The following is a 16553-nucleotide window of genomic DNA, read 5'->3' on the forward strand; positions in this document are numbered from 1 at the left end:
ATTAGCAACTTGGTCCATCATATAGCCCAGAAGGATGTTGCTACAGTATCCGTCTTCTACCATCTTTAAATTTCTCTCAGTTTCTTGTGGACAGCAGATTAAATTGAAAATTGAAGAATTATCCCCAGATTGTATCAGATTATTGCACTGTGGTATATTATAGTTTACTCTTAAACAATGCACAATAACCCAGCATAAACTTCCTTTAAAAGGAAACTTCAAATATTTCTGTAAAGCAAATATTTCCATAAAAAGCATCACATAGAAAAGAATTTTGTTTAAAAATTTATCACAGATGATCAGGTGACATAAAATCACAGTATCCAAATGGTACTCAACTGGATGGCTTTTGGCTGAGTCAGATACTTTTATGTTCTCCAAATTCAGCTACGTTTGCTTAAAGGGATGGAAGTAATTAATCTCAAACTTAACTATCCCATACTTACTTATCAGCCATGGTATCTAATCTCTGTAAAAGACTTGCAGTGTTCCTTGATACATTTGTAAGGAAGATAGTTTTCAGTTATAAATTGTGAAAGCTCAGCATTGTTTAAATCGTAGACCCTCATCTGCAAAAGCCTTTCATTCAGAGTTAGTAAATGATTTCTTGCTGGTGAAATTAGCATCAAATACATCATTTGCTGCTACAATCACCATTATTTTATGGTTTGTTGATTATCTGGCCATGTGATAACTCCATTTTGCTGTGGCCAAGTTATTTCAATTATCATTAAAAAGCTTTACAAGGATAAGACACGTTGGCAGAGATGGTGATCAGATACCTAGACTGCCTATTGTTTCTGCATTATGCAAAGCTGTGGGAGGCTTGTGCCTGGACAATCACTAACACGACAGAAGAACAGTGGCAGGAGTCAGTAACCTCCTTTGCAGAGACCAGGCCTGAGCCTGAGGCTGGTCAGGAGGAATCAAGCCAGAGATAAACTGAGTATTCACCCTTCAAGCCCTGCAGTGAACAGAAGAGGCTTCCTGGAGCTTAATATATATTTAGCAAGGAATTCTTTCTTATTCTGAGCCCCCACCTTCAAATATCAAGTCTTGCACTACTAGTATAAATAGTTCATCTAGATCTCACACCTTAAGATCCACTGGTTGTGAAGAATGGCTCCAGACTGAATGGCACATTTCAGACTTTTTATTCTGAAGGTACAGGTAAACCTGTGGGGTGTGATGAGCCATTCCTGCAAGGCTGAGCACCTCAGTACAAGGTGAGTGACCTCCAAGAAAAGCCTCCATCCTGTGCTCTATGGGCCAGTTTTACAAGATTGTAGCATAGATCTTCAGTTTGGGAAGTTATCATGTACAGAATTACTTGAGAGACACTATCTTTAGCAAGAGGCAAAACAGGAGGGAAAATGTCTAGCTTTCAAAGAGGTCCTTGCAAATGGATGCATATACTTACTTCTCAAAGTAGGCATTTATTTATATTATAGTAAAAATACATCTGCCACTCCTGGGAAAACAAAATATTCTTACCATGCTTTTCCAAGTGCTGGCAGCAACTATCTACAAGCCGAGGGACCTGCCTGTAAATAGGGTTCAGGCTTAGTTTCTTATCTCTTGCCTTTTCTTTCTTGCTCTGGGCTTCTGCTGGCAAAGAGAGCTGGAGAGCCTCCAATAGTCTTGAGTGATTGTCATCAAGATCTGTAATAGAGTCCACAGACATTGCGCCCTGTAAAATACACACACATGAATAATCAGTAGGGCTGGGGAATCTCAGCATCACAGGACATCCAACAAAGACTTTTGCCTACCTGTATTTTAAACAAACTAACATAAAAATACAATTAGCAACTATTAATTAGCTACAATTTTTATAAATTAATGACGTTATAAATACCAGTGTAATGGATAGGAAAAATCAATACAGTACAAACGTTCTCATATTCTCATATTACAATGAATACAAATTAAAATGCTGAAAACCAAAATGCTTTCCACTCATTTGCTCTATTTTTTTACTGTTGCAAGCCTGCATATACTGCAGGGCAAGGATGAATCATGGTCTGTGGGTGCACCTCAGCAGTATCTAAAGTACACATATTCAAATACACATATTCATGTGCATGCAGATATACAGATATTTTGTATTCTTATTGCCTAATTCTTCTGTAGCTTGGACCATTGTATCAGTGAAATGTATACAAAATGTTTTACAATCATATACCATGTACAGTTAATATCACAAATACAGCTGAGGAGTTTGAAATAATCCCACTCTAACACAGAATAAAGATACACCAGAGAAGTTGAGGGGTAGTATTTTTTAAATAATTCTGCTTCACGTATCTTATATTTTAAAATCATTAAAACTCCAATGAAAGCTTTGAAAGCCAGGTTTGGATTACAGCAAGGTGCAGAGGTTCAAGCAGTCTGTAAAGGATAAAGCAGCACAAGCGACAGGAGATTTATGGCATGTTTTAATTTTCACAGTTGAAAAATAAGACTTTTTCTTTCAAAGCACAAGATTACTGTCACTTCAAAATTACCATTTCTCTCAATTCTCATTAAAATTATGAGGCGAAAAAATTCTAGGGTACATGTAGTCCTACAATAATAATAAAACACAAAGAAAAAATTCAGGTTTTATTCCTATTAAAAATATCTGTTATAAACTATTTTCTTTCTTTCGGAAGCAAAGCACAAATTTTACCATAACATAAAATGTACAGTACAGGGATGCAGCATATCATCCTAAGAAATAATAAAGAAAATGTAAATTCGTACTCAAAACTTTTCTGAAAACGATAGTTCATTAAAAGCACACTTCTGCTGACAGGTAATTTATAGACTGCTAGTCAGAATTCTACATTTATTAAATGAGAACTGTACAACTGCTTACAAGGGAATTTCAAGCTGTATTTTGTTCCATCAGCCTAGCCAACTGAACTTCATGAAGATTTTAAACTCATAGGCAAAACTCACAGAAAGTCCACTTAGATTTCAAACTCATTGACAAATATCTAGTTCATAAAACCTTAAAAAAGCCTCCATTTAACTTATCAGGATTAGTTCTGTTTCTCATAACTCATGGTAGATGTATAAATGAAGTACAGTGAAGTTTCTAGATTCTTTTTACCCACATTACTATAAACAATTACTAGACCCTTTAGAATGTAACTTTTGACCTTTATTTCTGGTGTACATCTGCTTGATTCCTTCTACTATTTCCTGCCAACAGGAAATAAAAACAAAACCAAAAAACCCTCCAAAACAAACAAGAACCTCTGGTTATGATCTATGTGTTTAAAATTCCAACTGAATTATATGCTTATTTTAATTAAGAGTTTGGCATTCCAAACATCAAATGAATCAATTGTCAATGAAAATCCTAACCCCACCCTCACCCCTGCAGCCCCTGTGTGACAGGTGCCTGCCTTTATACCCTGCCTTTACTGGTCCTTTCCTGTCTGCAAAGCAACCTCATGAACCATTATCAGAGTCACTTAAATCGGATTCAGATCCCTAAAATAGATGCAAATACATGGTTCAACGTGGTCCTTGGGCATTTTATCAAAATTGTGGATTAACCAGCACACTGAGCTGGCTTTAGGAAGAGTGACCTTGAGTTCAGTGACTGAAGTCACTGCTTGGCAATACCAAGTCCAGGCCAGCCCTGATTTTACAAAGTGCACAGGAAGACATTACCAACATATTCCATGGGTCCAGCTCAAACTCAGCCAGACCTACCAGTGTGGGCTCAGCCAGACCTACCCTGACTGCTGAGGAACAGTGTAGGAGGAGATTGTGCACACCACTGCCCACTGCTCCAGGTCTAGTAACACACACACACTGAGATACCTGAACTACAGCACCCAGCAGCTAAAGAAAATCAAATTCCATCTACCAGGCATTACCTTTGTGCATAATGGATACCAGTCCCTGCTCCCCCATGACGAGTTCAAAACCTAAATACACTGAGGAAGTCTTAAGCTAAGCACACAGAAACACGAAGGAAAGTGGAATTTAAAGACTCAACTTACAACTGCTGGGCAAAAGCCCTACATATAAAATGCAGCAACAGTGATTTTTGTCAAGCTGCTGCAAGAGAGAGAACCACAGCACTCACACCATGAGCTCTGCAGCCAGCATTACCTTCTACCTCTCACTGAAAGTCTCAGCTGAGTGAAGACTCACTGAAATACACAGAAGCGAACGGTGCAATGATAAACAATCCCTCCAGTTCAGGTTTAAGAGGACGGCATTTCAACTATCTGTGCAGCATTTTTGTGATAAATTGGTTGTATCAGTTGCATGCACTAAAAAATAATTTTTTAGGTTTTTTTGTAAGCATTTTTCAATTGAAAGCAAACAGTGCAATGGTGCTCAAGAGATAGAAGATAAGTGCAGCCCTCCTTACCATCCCTAAATTAGCAGAGGAGTAATTGCACTAATAAATAGAATTATAAAGACAGACAAGATATGGGGCATGGGTTGATATTAATGTTAAATACTTGAAAATTCATGAAATGAATTAGCTAAGTTCATTTTCCAGAGAAAATGCCAGCTCCCTCATGTCATACTGACTACCTAAGTCTACTCTTACTTCTCTGTAGTTGAGCCATGTCCTGCTGCCGCTCCTCACAGCTATGGTGTAAAGGCTCCAATTCTGCACTCTGAAAGCTGCAATACCAGTATTGCCACAAAAAAACCCTAAAAACAATCAACTATCCAAACAAACAAAACAAGCAAAACCCTCGCTCAACTTCTAGGAAGTTGGTCCGGATGGATCTCTATGGATGTACTAAAGGATCCTCGTTCTTCTGCTTGCTCACTGGTCAAATGCACGTCAGAAATCTTCTCACACTTTGTAAAAAGAGCAGCAGATGACTCACTCTGGCCACACAAGTTGTCTTTCTCTCCTATGAAAGAAAGGTTCTGAAGCCAATGAGTACATACAGTGAACTTTTATTTTTTGTCACTGACTGCCAAATTCTGAAAGAAGTTAATGGGTTTCCCTTTACACTTAGTCAAGTTACTTTACACTTCTGTGCACACAAATGACTGTTCATATGGTTTGCACAGACCAACAGATGTACCTTGATGCATATACAAGACTGCAAGCATCATGCTTTCAGTTTGGCAGACAGAAAATAGACACTTCAAGCTTCAGCTGGCAGCTTAGACAAACAAAGAGCCCCGTGACCTGCCTTCTGCCTTCTCTCAATTTGCAATTTACTCCAGAGTTCCACCCCTCTTAAACCCTGGTTTGAAGAGCCCAATAGAGAATTTCTATGAAGAAGGTTTTATCCTAAGGATGAAAAAAGGTAAGGTTCTTAAGAAAACATCTTCTTTTCCAAAGTCTGTTCTTGCACTTAAATTCTTGCTCAGATGTCTTAACAGGGCTTTTATTCAAAGTATTTTATTATGCATGTTTTTCTCCCACCATTGCAAATGAAATCAAAAAAGCAGTAAAGTCTAGAACCTCTATTCCACGGTAACAGAAGAAAAAAAATTACTAACTGTACAACTGTAAAGTTCAGAGCATAAAATTTACTTACAAGGAAAAGATTTATTCTAAAAAAAGGATCAATTTTACATGTTGATTAATATTCAACCCAAACCCACCACTCAGTGTTTTGCTGTCAAAGGCATCTTCATAGCCTGCATGCAGAAACATCCTTCAAAGACCCTGGTACAAATCCAGTCTGACAATCTAGACAAATCTAGTCTGACACCTCCTTACTTACCATGGAGGATATGATATGGGTTAGACTATGAGGATTTTTATTAATATAAGGATCAGGATTAATAGTCAGACTTATTATCAGGTTAGAGCTAGATTAAGATAATTATACCTATAAATATCATACACGTAAGTTTAGACTTTTCCTGCTGAAAAAATTAGGTTGAAGACAGATGGAATTTGTTAAATTTAAAAGACTTAGACAGAAGGAGGTAGATAAAGGGAGCAAACAGGAAGACTTTGAGATAATCTCTCTGCTTCTCTGCGATCTGTTACAGACCCACAGAGTCTATGTGATCTTTTCCCACCAGCATCAGTAAAAGAAGATCTCCACTACAGTTAAGAGTTTTCTGATGTTGATGAGGCTGACTTCCACCGGAAAAAAAACAACTATTCGAACAAAAAGTATTCCACAGTCCACACACACACCCCAGGTTTTTCCTGGTCCAGCCAGACCCTCTGGACCCACAGTCACACACCCCACTGTGATGTGCCTACTTACACGCCTCCGTGCTCGTGGCGCTGGCTCAGGTGTGTTGGGAGAAGTGGATTCATTCGGTGTTTCTGAGGTTGAGCTGAGAGATGAGTTACTGCTTGAAAGTTCTTTGTTCTGTCGTTTAGCTCCGAATGGCAAGAGAAAGGCCACAAAATCTGAAACATCTTTTTGCTCTTCTCTCTGAGAGTCTTGCTTGAGCTTGTAGGCCCGGTCATTAGCAATTACTTGAGACAAAGGCATTCCAAAAGCCTGGGGAATAAATTCTGCAACGACAACAACAAACCCCTAATAGTTACCAAACATCTGATATTTATTTAGTACAAAAAGAATTAACTCTTACGTTGTTAATAAAAACAATCTGAAGTCCCTTTTTATATACAGTAAATGAAGTATTGCACTCAATAACAACAGTGCCAGGTAATTGTAGTCCATGGTATCTGAATCATGTTTCTTGTCACATAATGCAAGATACACTGCACAGTGTCTTGGAAAATCACTTGAGATCAGATCTAATTAAGATGTTAACTTCCACCAAAAGTAACAGAAGTCAGGCACTTCTGGTTACATGTAGATGGTACAGAGGGGCATCAGGAGCCCTGGTAACCATCCTGAGACTGGGGAGCCTCTCTGGACTGTGCCAAAGCTCCCTCTCATGTTTCAGATCCCTCACCAGGCTCCTTTCTCATAAATGCTGTAGGGCATCTGAGTCTGGGAGTGCACGGGTTTCACAACAGTTCAGAGGATATGAATCTGCCTGCACAGAGAGCTACAAAGTACATTCACCACTCAGACTAAACCTTCAAGGATATAGTTTTAAATTTAAACAAGAACTATACTGTTTTAAATACTGGTAAGATTAAACCTGTTTAATTGTGGCATATCAGTATAAAGTTCCTTCGTAACAGTAAAAGAGCACGGACACATTGAAATACAGGAGAACACGTTTGTCTTAATTGAGAAAAAGAAGGTAACCCTATCTTACATCAATATAACTGTAATGTACAAAACCAGCATATATCTCAGGTCTCAAAGTGAAATGCTTAAATATTTTACAAAATAGAAAAATGTTTTACAGTGAATCAATCAGCAACAATGAAATTCTCATAAATAATTTTCAAATCGGATCTGAGATTACCTGAAGCAAAACTACTGAGACAGATTTCCAATTAGAACTGGCTTATGCTCAAAAGAAATGAAAAAATAGCTATTGATGCTGTTCACCCTAGTGAAAATGAGTGTAACTTCTACTCGGTTCCGGCTTCAGACATGCTCATATCAGGAATAAATAAAGCACCAGAGATTAAAACCAAATTTCTTTAAGTAACAAAAAAGGAATTATAACAAAAAGAAGCACATAGAAAAATTCTTACATACTATACTTCTCTTTTACAATTGTGTAAATAATTAAAGGCTAAAATTCCTCTTAGGATTTTAAGTCTGACTAGGTCTTTGACGACACTTCCATCTGGATTTGCATTAAAGTAAGGCATTGAAAAGAAGAGGATATTTTAAGAATCTTGAATGAGGACACTACTAGTCTATCACACTAAAGAAACAACAGCCCGTTGTTCTGTTTTGATAGAAACATTCCTGCTCTTTAGAAGCATGAAATGTTAAGACGTGAATTAACTTTGGTGGCCAGACAAAACTAAATCAGGAAGCAGAGCCTCATATATCAAGCAGCTCTGGAGGTGACCTATGAGTAGAATGACACCTAAAACCATCTGTATTTAATTTAGGACAAGAAAGAACATCATCACACAGATATCAAACAATGCAGGGATTGCAAGATTGCCAGGAGTTCAGTTAGACCTTTCCCTCCTGTACTCAGCAGAGTGTGTCTATAAAATTATTACAGTATTAATATTAAATACTTTTTACTGTTCTGAATTATCTTCCTAATGAACATTTAAGATGACAAATCTGAAATACGCATATGGAGCATGTGTTCCCCTCTGGCTGTCTGAGTGCTTTCTTAAACTCCCAGCACCCCTTTTCATTTGTCCTTCTATAACATTTCCTGAGAAAAGCCAACACAATATATTTCCCTGTTTTAGCTCAGAGCTGCCTGTGCTTCAAATTGGGAGAGGACAGCAGTATTTAGCTCAAGTGATGCCCAACAGCATGCTGGTGCCATTGATCCTACATCAACGGGGGCAAGATCAGCAGGAGAGGAGATCTCAGCACTGCTTCATTAAACAAGTTTCATTAAAATGACCCTCTCCCTGACTTCAGTGTGTGAAGGCTGGCATTTTGATGCAGGCATTGCCCCTCCTTGGAAACTCTCTGGTGTGGGATTCCAGGTTTTTAATTGCTCTTGCTCAGTGTGGGCCAGAGAAAGGACAATGAGCCTCCACTCCAGGCTGCTCTGATGTAGCCCTTCTCAGAGGACATGAACCGCTTCCTCGATTTCTCAGTGTCTGGCAGAGATGTGGAACTGGATGAAAACCAACTGGCTGAATTTCAGACTAAATACAGATGGTAGTGGTGCTGGCTGGCAGTGGTAATTACATTAAGGAGTTGGCAAGCCCAGTAACATTTTGCTCATTTGCTGAAATTAAGAAAATCAGTTGTCCCTCTGCAGACTGCCTACAGCCTCAAGTTCCCACCAAAATGTGTGTGCTGCACCATGGGCTGTGGTGGCAGGGAGCATGTCCTACCCACCACTCTTCAGAAGCATTCAATCCCAACAACTTCCCTGTTGGACAGGTAATTAGAGTGAATGTTAGCCCTTCTGACATTTCAGATTCATTAAAAAAGAAAAGCTGTACTCATGTGAAGTAATTAGGAACACATGGATGGGAGAGAAAGGCACTAACTCAAGTCACAAGATGTGTAGGTTTGAGGCTCTGGTCTCACAAGAAAGGAAAAAAGGACAAACTGTCTTACAGCTGTAGGCTGGGGATCCCCTCTGTCAGAAAAGTTTTATTTGCATGAAGAAATGTACCCTAAAGCAGTGGCTCAAACCTTGGTCTGTTATATACATACTGAGTGCCAAAGCTACTAAGTTTATTTTCTGTAAACTCAACAAAAAATTGATCACTTACTCAGTGAGGAGACTGGGCAGTTTAAAAAGACATTTTGCAAAAGCATCATGTAAAAATGTGAAACAACCTGGCAGATTGAGCAATCAGCTTGCAAACAGGCTCGTATTCTTAACTAGCACCACTTTTAATACATTCCAGTTTTCATTGTTTACTGGCAAAGGAGACAATTTACTATTTTGGAGAAGTGCATAATTTCTCTTACCAGAAAGTCAATCTTGCAGCTGAGACAAATTTCTTAACAAAATTTTGTTTGAAACTGATATGTTCCTAAGAAATCTTTCTTTGGTGGTAAATCATCATTTTCTAATAAAAAGCAGCATGTCACAGAAAAATTCCTAGCCAGATCAAATAAGAGTTTCAGTGATCCCAAACCCTCCTTTTTGCGAACCAAACAATAATTTCCAGGATATTGACCCACATGGTTATAGCTTACCTGACCTCATGTCACCCTGTCCAAATATGGTTTAAAAGACTTCTCTGAAGTTTCAGCTGGTGAAAGCTGCTTTCCATCCCGCAGAACAAAACAGTCTATTAAGAACCAGTGAGGTCTATATTCTAGATTCTAATGAGTCTTTCAATACTAATAAAGTGAAAAGTAACTACAGTTGAGTCCTTAGCATTCAGAGTTTTTTTTCTTAAGTACATCATAAATGCTGGTTTTTGGTTGCTAAAATCCTGTGACCAAGATTTACTAAGGTGCTTGTATTACATCTATTTACATGACAAGAATAGAGATCAGAGAACAAGCTTTTAAAGGGATATTTAAATGGGGTCTTTGAGTCAATCTCTCCAGGGTAACTGTTTTGCTAAATGAAATAAATTATTTCAGCTCTGAAGACACTGTGATGGAAGCAGAAAACAAGGAGAACAGAAACCTCAGTCCATAACGGGAACTGCAAAACTCCTTCCATACCAAGGCTCTTCAAAACCTGCATTGACTCCAGGAGATTCGAGATCAGACAATGTTCTCAGCATCAGTTCTGTGGCTGAAAATCTCTTCTCCAGCTACTCAGAGCTCACTAACCTTCCAGGAGTGATATAAGGCCCTCCCAATTAGTTATGCTTTTTTCTGGGAGTAGGCCTGGGGTTTTTTTACAAAAAAATTAATGAGATAATTTGGTACTTTACGTGACTTTAGTATAAAGTATGACACAATGTGGATTAAAAGAAAATCTTTTTTATGCCTGAGAGAGAGAACATATTCAATGCTTTTATAGAGGCATGGTAAGGCAGTGGAAAGGCTTTTAAAAAAATTCTGATAAACTACAATAAAAAAGAAACTTCCTTTATTCAGCTGCTTCCTTAGGCTGTGCCAAGGACACCACGATAGGCTGAATTACTGAGAACCAATGCAAACATTAATTAATACATCTTAATTTGCTGAGCATGAACAGGAAGTAAACACAAAAGACATTCTCAATAGCTCTGAACTAAAGAAAAGTCGAACATCTGCTGGACTTGCATATACCACAGAGTTACCAGGAAGGCCTTTCTTCAGGAAGTCCTGCATTCAGCAGCTCTGCTAAGGCCTCACAGATGAACCTGCCAAGTATTTACATTCCATGCAGAAACATCAGCAAAAGGGATGATACTCAGTTACTCAAGCAATCACATAACAAGTGATTATTATTTCTGAGCAGGTCTCCTCATTAACCTGTAGGGTTTTCTGGAACCAAGGCAAAACAAACTTGGTTTACTGATAAAATCTTCTAGGACAAGTAATTTCTGGGAGGCATCTCTCTCAGGAATGCCTCTGTGTACTTTAAAAGTAGGCTTGCTTACGCTGGCACCCATATCACTGGCAAGGGACGGCCAAAGACTCTGCTTCTGCTGCCGTAAAAATTAGCACTGAATTCATAAGGGATTTGCCACCAGCTGCCAGCATGCACAGCATCCTGAGAATGTCTTATTCCAGGCAGAATGTCTTATTCCAAGCAGCCCGGACATGTTACTGCTCCTCCAGCCTGAGTACTGTTTGTCAGCAGCCAAACCCAATGTTTGGAGACATTTGTAGACAGCAGGATTGAGGGTCATGATGGCCATTAATAACAAGGAGATCGGGTAAAGCAAAAACACTTGAATGATGGAAGCTGAAAATATTGCTTAAATGTCTGAGTGGAGTGCTGTTCTCCTGTTTAGACTGTTTACATCCAGCAAGTTTTGCTATATCCTGCTTTGGTGAATTACTCAGAGATGTAATAACAATTGAAAAAACACTTCTTTTACAATTTCTCCCCTTTTAATGAGATGTTGACAGATACAAAAAAGGACAAAGACACGAAACTCATTTAGAGTGCATTAAATTCTACTGTACTGTCTTTATTGGCCTTCAGAAGTCTGACAAGTTGCTGAAACTTTCACTTAACAGACAGGTTGACTGATCCATCTAAATAAAATGTGAAGTTTAGACAAAAAAAAAAAACCAAAACCTCCATAAATTGGACTGAGTCCTAAAATACAAGCTATTAAATCTCCAAACAGTCCTAGAAAAAATGAGTACTGTTCCTTATCTGGTGGGGAGGGTGGGGAAGAACAGTCTTGGGCACAAATTGAACGGGGCTGGCACCTCTCCAGAGAGAGAAACCCCAGAAACCTGCACCATGGGGCAAGTCAGTGCACATTGGTGCTACAGGACAGGGTTTGTCAGGCAAGAGCTGCAGTGAGGCTTCCATCGTGCATCCCTGGTGATCAGCATGGTGGGCCCTTCTTTCCACCTCTGTGGCCTCCTGTGCCAGGCACATCCCTGTTATCTTTGATTGCAGACAACACACATGATCACATGGTGCTGCATCATAGTCAGGATTAACCTTGAGGAGTCTGATTTACAAAAGAAGATTTTCAGGTGGCACATATGCTAGGCTGGACCAACAACATGGTCCTCTCAGCCACTGCTTGTCTGGGTATGTGAGGGCTCCCAGGCTGGGACAGAGAAAACGAAAAATGTTTGAAATTAATTACCCTCCCAACTGCAACTGTGTTTACAAAAGCAATGCTGAAGGGATGGAAATGAAGCATTAAGGCAGCTGCATCTCCTCCCTATGAAGTGTCTGGTAATCAGTTCCCTGCTTCCCCTCCAACGTCCTGTGGTCTGGTCTTGTTGCTCTCTTCTCACAACAGTGCAGCTGGACTAGTTACTAAAAAAACCCACCACAAAGTCCCCAAAATAAACAGAAGGAAGGCATTCCTTTCAGGCATGAGGACTAGGGACCTGTCTGGGTGGGTGTGTGCTCCCAGCCTTTTGCTAGCACACCCATGCTCACAGTGAGGAGTGTTTGTCTTGGACCGGCTGCCCAGAAATGGAAGATACTTTCTTTACAAAACCAGCTTGTTCTGAAAGACATGTCGAGGGAGGTTAACTGTGACTTCAGGTGACATGGAGGCCACTGTTCAAGGAAGGTGATGGGGCTCAATTCTGATGTGAGCATAGCAGGCTCATGCTTTTGGAGACCAGCAGCACAAGGCCTTACATTTTTCTTTCCAGAGCTAACTCATCAACTGAAAGCTGGGCAATCCTGTTCCCTCTAACTCCTGAGGCTGGAGGAGATGCTGGTGCTGCTGCTTCCCACAGGAAAATGGCCACTTTTCAACCAGTGCCAGGCTGATGGTCCCCAGGCACAAACCAGCAACCCTGGTTGTTCATTCCCTCTGCTGTCATGCATTAGGAGTCTGCTCAGCAAGTACCCGAGGGGCAGATGATCTTTAATAACTCAGAATGGCAGAGAAAAGTATACCAGAACCAACCATGGCCAGAAAACTTGACAAGTAAGATGCCATATGCTGCTATTTGGGTAATTCTTGCCTAACATTTGCTGATAGCAATTAGTAAGAGCAGATATGCCTTTCTTTTCACTCTGCTAACGCAACCTGTTCAGAACGTGGCACCTTCCAATTTCCTGGACCCTTACTGGCCAACTCAAGTTTTTCATAAAGGGAGGATAGAAATACAGATTCTACTGTTTGAGAAGTGCTGGGATATTTTCCCCTCAGAGGATGCTCCTATAATATTTTGTAAGTGGAGAGTGCATGTAAAACACTTCTATAACTCAGAATAAGACAGAAAGACATTGAAGAAAAAGGATAAAAGCAGATAGGTATATGTTTGAAACATCTGAATTTCAAATAATAATAAGAAAAAAGGAATTAAAATTAGGATAATCAGCATAGTGGTTTCTGAAAATTATTCGTATAGTTTACCAGATAGTATGAGCAAGGCTGAAAACCAGGAAGTAGATAGATTTAAACAATGATGAATAAGTACAAAGTGCTGATGTTTACTGTGGCAACCAGTGAGTCCCCAAAAGGCAAAGTGCACTCAGAAAACCCTTCAGAATAAAAATAAAGTATATCCCCAAATCTACTAACTGAATGGAGTATAAGTGCTACCATGCAAGGTAGACACACAAGAAAATCCCTGAAGAGAATTGTAATAGCAGAATATAATATTATCTTGAAGTGCTCAACTGGTGCAGCTGCGCAATTATTAGAAACAAAGGTCAGCTGAAATACAATAGAATGCAAGGCAATGTAAGAAAAAATATTGTTTGAAAGATCTTTGGCAACAGAGACTTTAGTGGAATAAAGACCAGCTCTGGGTTAAGCATTTGTATCCATCACAAAAAGGACACTCTCACTTCTCAAAGCACTGCACCAAAGAGCATTGGTAGAGCTCTGAAAGTGCAACTGCAAAGATCTACCAAGTTCGGGTGACACAGCAAAATTCTGGCTTGGTGAATTACCAATGCAATTTATCATTGTTAAAATCTTCTACAGTAAGGAAAAAAGAAGTGAGAGGGAAAAAAAAAAAGCTGAAATGGTTTTTAACTCTCAAAAGAAGTTCTAAAGAGAAACTTTCAACAGAGACTACCAAAGTCATGGTACCCCTAAGGGATGGAAGATGAAAGCTCTCAGTACACCAAAAATTTGTGAGAGACAAAACAAAAATGCAGGATGTGGATAACCTTCTCTGATATAGAAGAGCACCTCACAGGCCCCATGAAGATCAATATCTGGCAAACACACTGAAAAGCAGGGCAGGTTTTGCACAGAGCTATGTTGCTTTGCACTCTCATCTGCATGAATAACTACAGAAAAAACCAGCAATGAAGTGACTGACTAAATGCAACGTAATCAAATGTAATGCATTAATAGGACAGTGCAAAAAATATTTTCCCCCAAAGATGGCTATAAAATCATTAAATCTCTTTCTTAATGACTCCTCCTCCATGTGGCCTCAGTCATATATCAAGTAATTCTTGTAACAAATGAAAAGTTTGGTACTTGCAATGTAATAATACAAAAAGCCACTGGATGTATCAAACCAATGAGTCAGGGCGCATTCAGTTTTAGGAAGATTAATACAAATATTTCCCATAACCAATTTTAAATCAAGAAAATAATAATCATGTATTTTAAGTCATCAACAAATAAAAATTAAAAGTATTTTCTTCTTCACAGCTATCTAAACTAACTTGGAAATGGGGATGTTAATTTTTTCAGTGGAATTTCAAAGTTCCATTCTTCTTCTAAACCAGACTAAAAGTGGGGAGGACATCAGAGTAACCAGGTCACTTCCTCTGTCACAAATTCCTGCATTTGTGTGCATGTTTGTGAAACTGAGATATCAATACTGAGTTTTACAACCATTTTTCCAGAACTTTTCCAGAAGTGAACACAGAATTAGATGCACAATTACCTACAAGCAATTTCACAGATACTTTCCAGTGTCTCAGTATTCAGACTTAGTTCAAATGGCTCCAAATTACAGGTCAACTTCAGGTCTTGGATTAGGGCCCAGCCCATAAAGCTGATTAGTGTCCAAACAAAAGAGTACAACCGTATCTGTAAATCCTTGTCACGTGGAGTTTATTAAAATCCAACTGATCAGTAGCACTGAAGCATTTATATATTTTAAACAATGGCTATTTTCCTAAGGTTAAAGAAAGAAAAGCACACCAACTGACTTGCTTGGGCAATGCTGGGTTTTTGTGCTTTGTAAATTGAGAGTAATGCAGGTAAAGAACTGGATCACATTATACAGACCACATTCTGCACCGCATGGTGAAAATGGGGAGAAAGAACATTGGAGAAAAGATGCAGTTCTTTAATTCTTCCTTTCTCTCTCAGGAAAAATAAACCAAAATCTTTCAGTTGAAGACATCTGAGTTATACTGAAGTCAAACAGAAAAGATAAAACATATTTTTAAGCTAGAAAATAAATAGCTAGACAGTATATCAGCTCAGCAACATTGTACTTCAAAAAGTATGTATCAGACTAAAGCAATCTCATATACAAATCTAAGAGCTGATCACTAAGTGTGTTCTCATTTTACCTTTGTCTCTGTTCTTCTCCTTTCCTAAAGAGTCCAGTTTCTTTCTTAATGACTTCTTCCTCTTTTGTCCATCTGTAAGAGGCAAAAATAAGAAAACAAAAAAGGGAAATAAGTGAAGAGAATTAACCCTGAACAAACTGCTGCACAAGCTGTAGGAAGATGAAGTGAGATGGTCACAGCAGTGGGGATCAGGAAGGGTGTGAGGCACATTTCACAAAGGCTGGGCACTGTCACAGTCCTCCAGCCCAAAGAAGTGTGTCTTTGCTCACCCAAAGGCTGAGGCTGTACTGGGGAACACAAATGTATCCCCTGCATGCTGCTGGGAACATTTACACGTGTGTGGTCACTGAAGAGTTAACAATGGAGGATTTTTGCTGGATATTCTTGATAGCAATGCACCATAAACCTAAAAGGTACTGAACAGCCCTCATCCATGGCCACAAGACTGTGATTCAGGTGTGGAGCTAAAGTAGTATTTGGCAAGCAAGGATTACTAACGTCCAGGATAAAACTCTGCATACCAGCCATAGCAGCTGGGTGATAGCTGACCACCTTCACATGACCCATCTGATGTGAACTCATATCAGACCCATCTGATCTGAACTCATACTGGAGCTGGCAGTTGGGTACAGCATGTCCAGATTGGTTCAGGTGGATTACAGCCTCAGAGAAATTTTTGTTCTGACAATCAATATATCGTCCAAGTTTTCAATAAGGTATTAAGGACCAAAGGTTTTAAGCAATACCAGAGGCAGGTTGGTTCTTGAAACAATTATATCAAAAGGCTGGCTATCATTATTTCCTTCAGCAGCATCTTTTGTAATGAAAAGTCAACAAAACAGAATTTTATTTATTACGTCTCAACAAATACAAGGGATTAAGTCAGGGGCCTGCGTTAACCTGTACCTTTGGAATTTTTTTAATTCCAAAGCAACATAAAGGGTCTACAGGGACTGATATGCTAACACAGACACTGC

At 39.2% G+C, this 16553-nt stretch overlaps 1 protein-coding gene across 4 annotated transcripts in view; it reads right to left on the bottom strand.

Annotated features, from left to right (window-relative positions):
• ARHGAP6 (Rho GTPase activating protein 6) overlaps nt 1–16553 on the bottom strand; it is a 312268-nt gene that overhangs the window by 25590 nt on the left and 270125 nt on the right. For all 4 annotated transcript variants that reach the window (XM_014882414.2, XM_014882415.2, XM_088160197.1 and 1 more), the window contains exons 3-5: nt 15577–15648; nt 6207–6463; nt 1495–1690 (exon numbers count right to left, since the gene is read on the bottom strand). In XM_014882414.2, coding sequence (XP_014737900.2) covers nt 1495–1690; nt 6207–6463; nt 15577–15648 — 525 coding nt within the window. The remainder of the gene's footprint in view (nt 1–1494; nt 1691–6206; nt 6464–15576; nt 15649–16553) is intronic.

This window comes from Sturnus vulgaris, chromosome 2 (genome assembly GCF_052056855.1).
Source record: "Sturnus vulgaris isolate bStuVul1 chromosome 2, bStuVul1.hap1, whole genome shotgun sequence".
In the NCBI taxonomy this organism is placed as follows: domain Eukaryota; kingdom Metazoa; phylum Chordata; class Aves; order Passeriformes; family Sturnidae; genus Sturnus; species Sturnus vulgaris.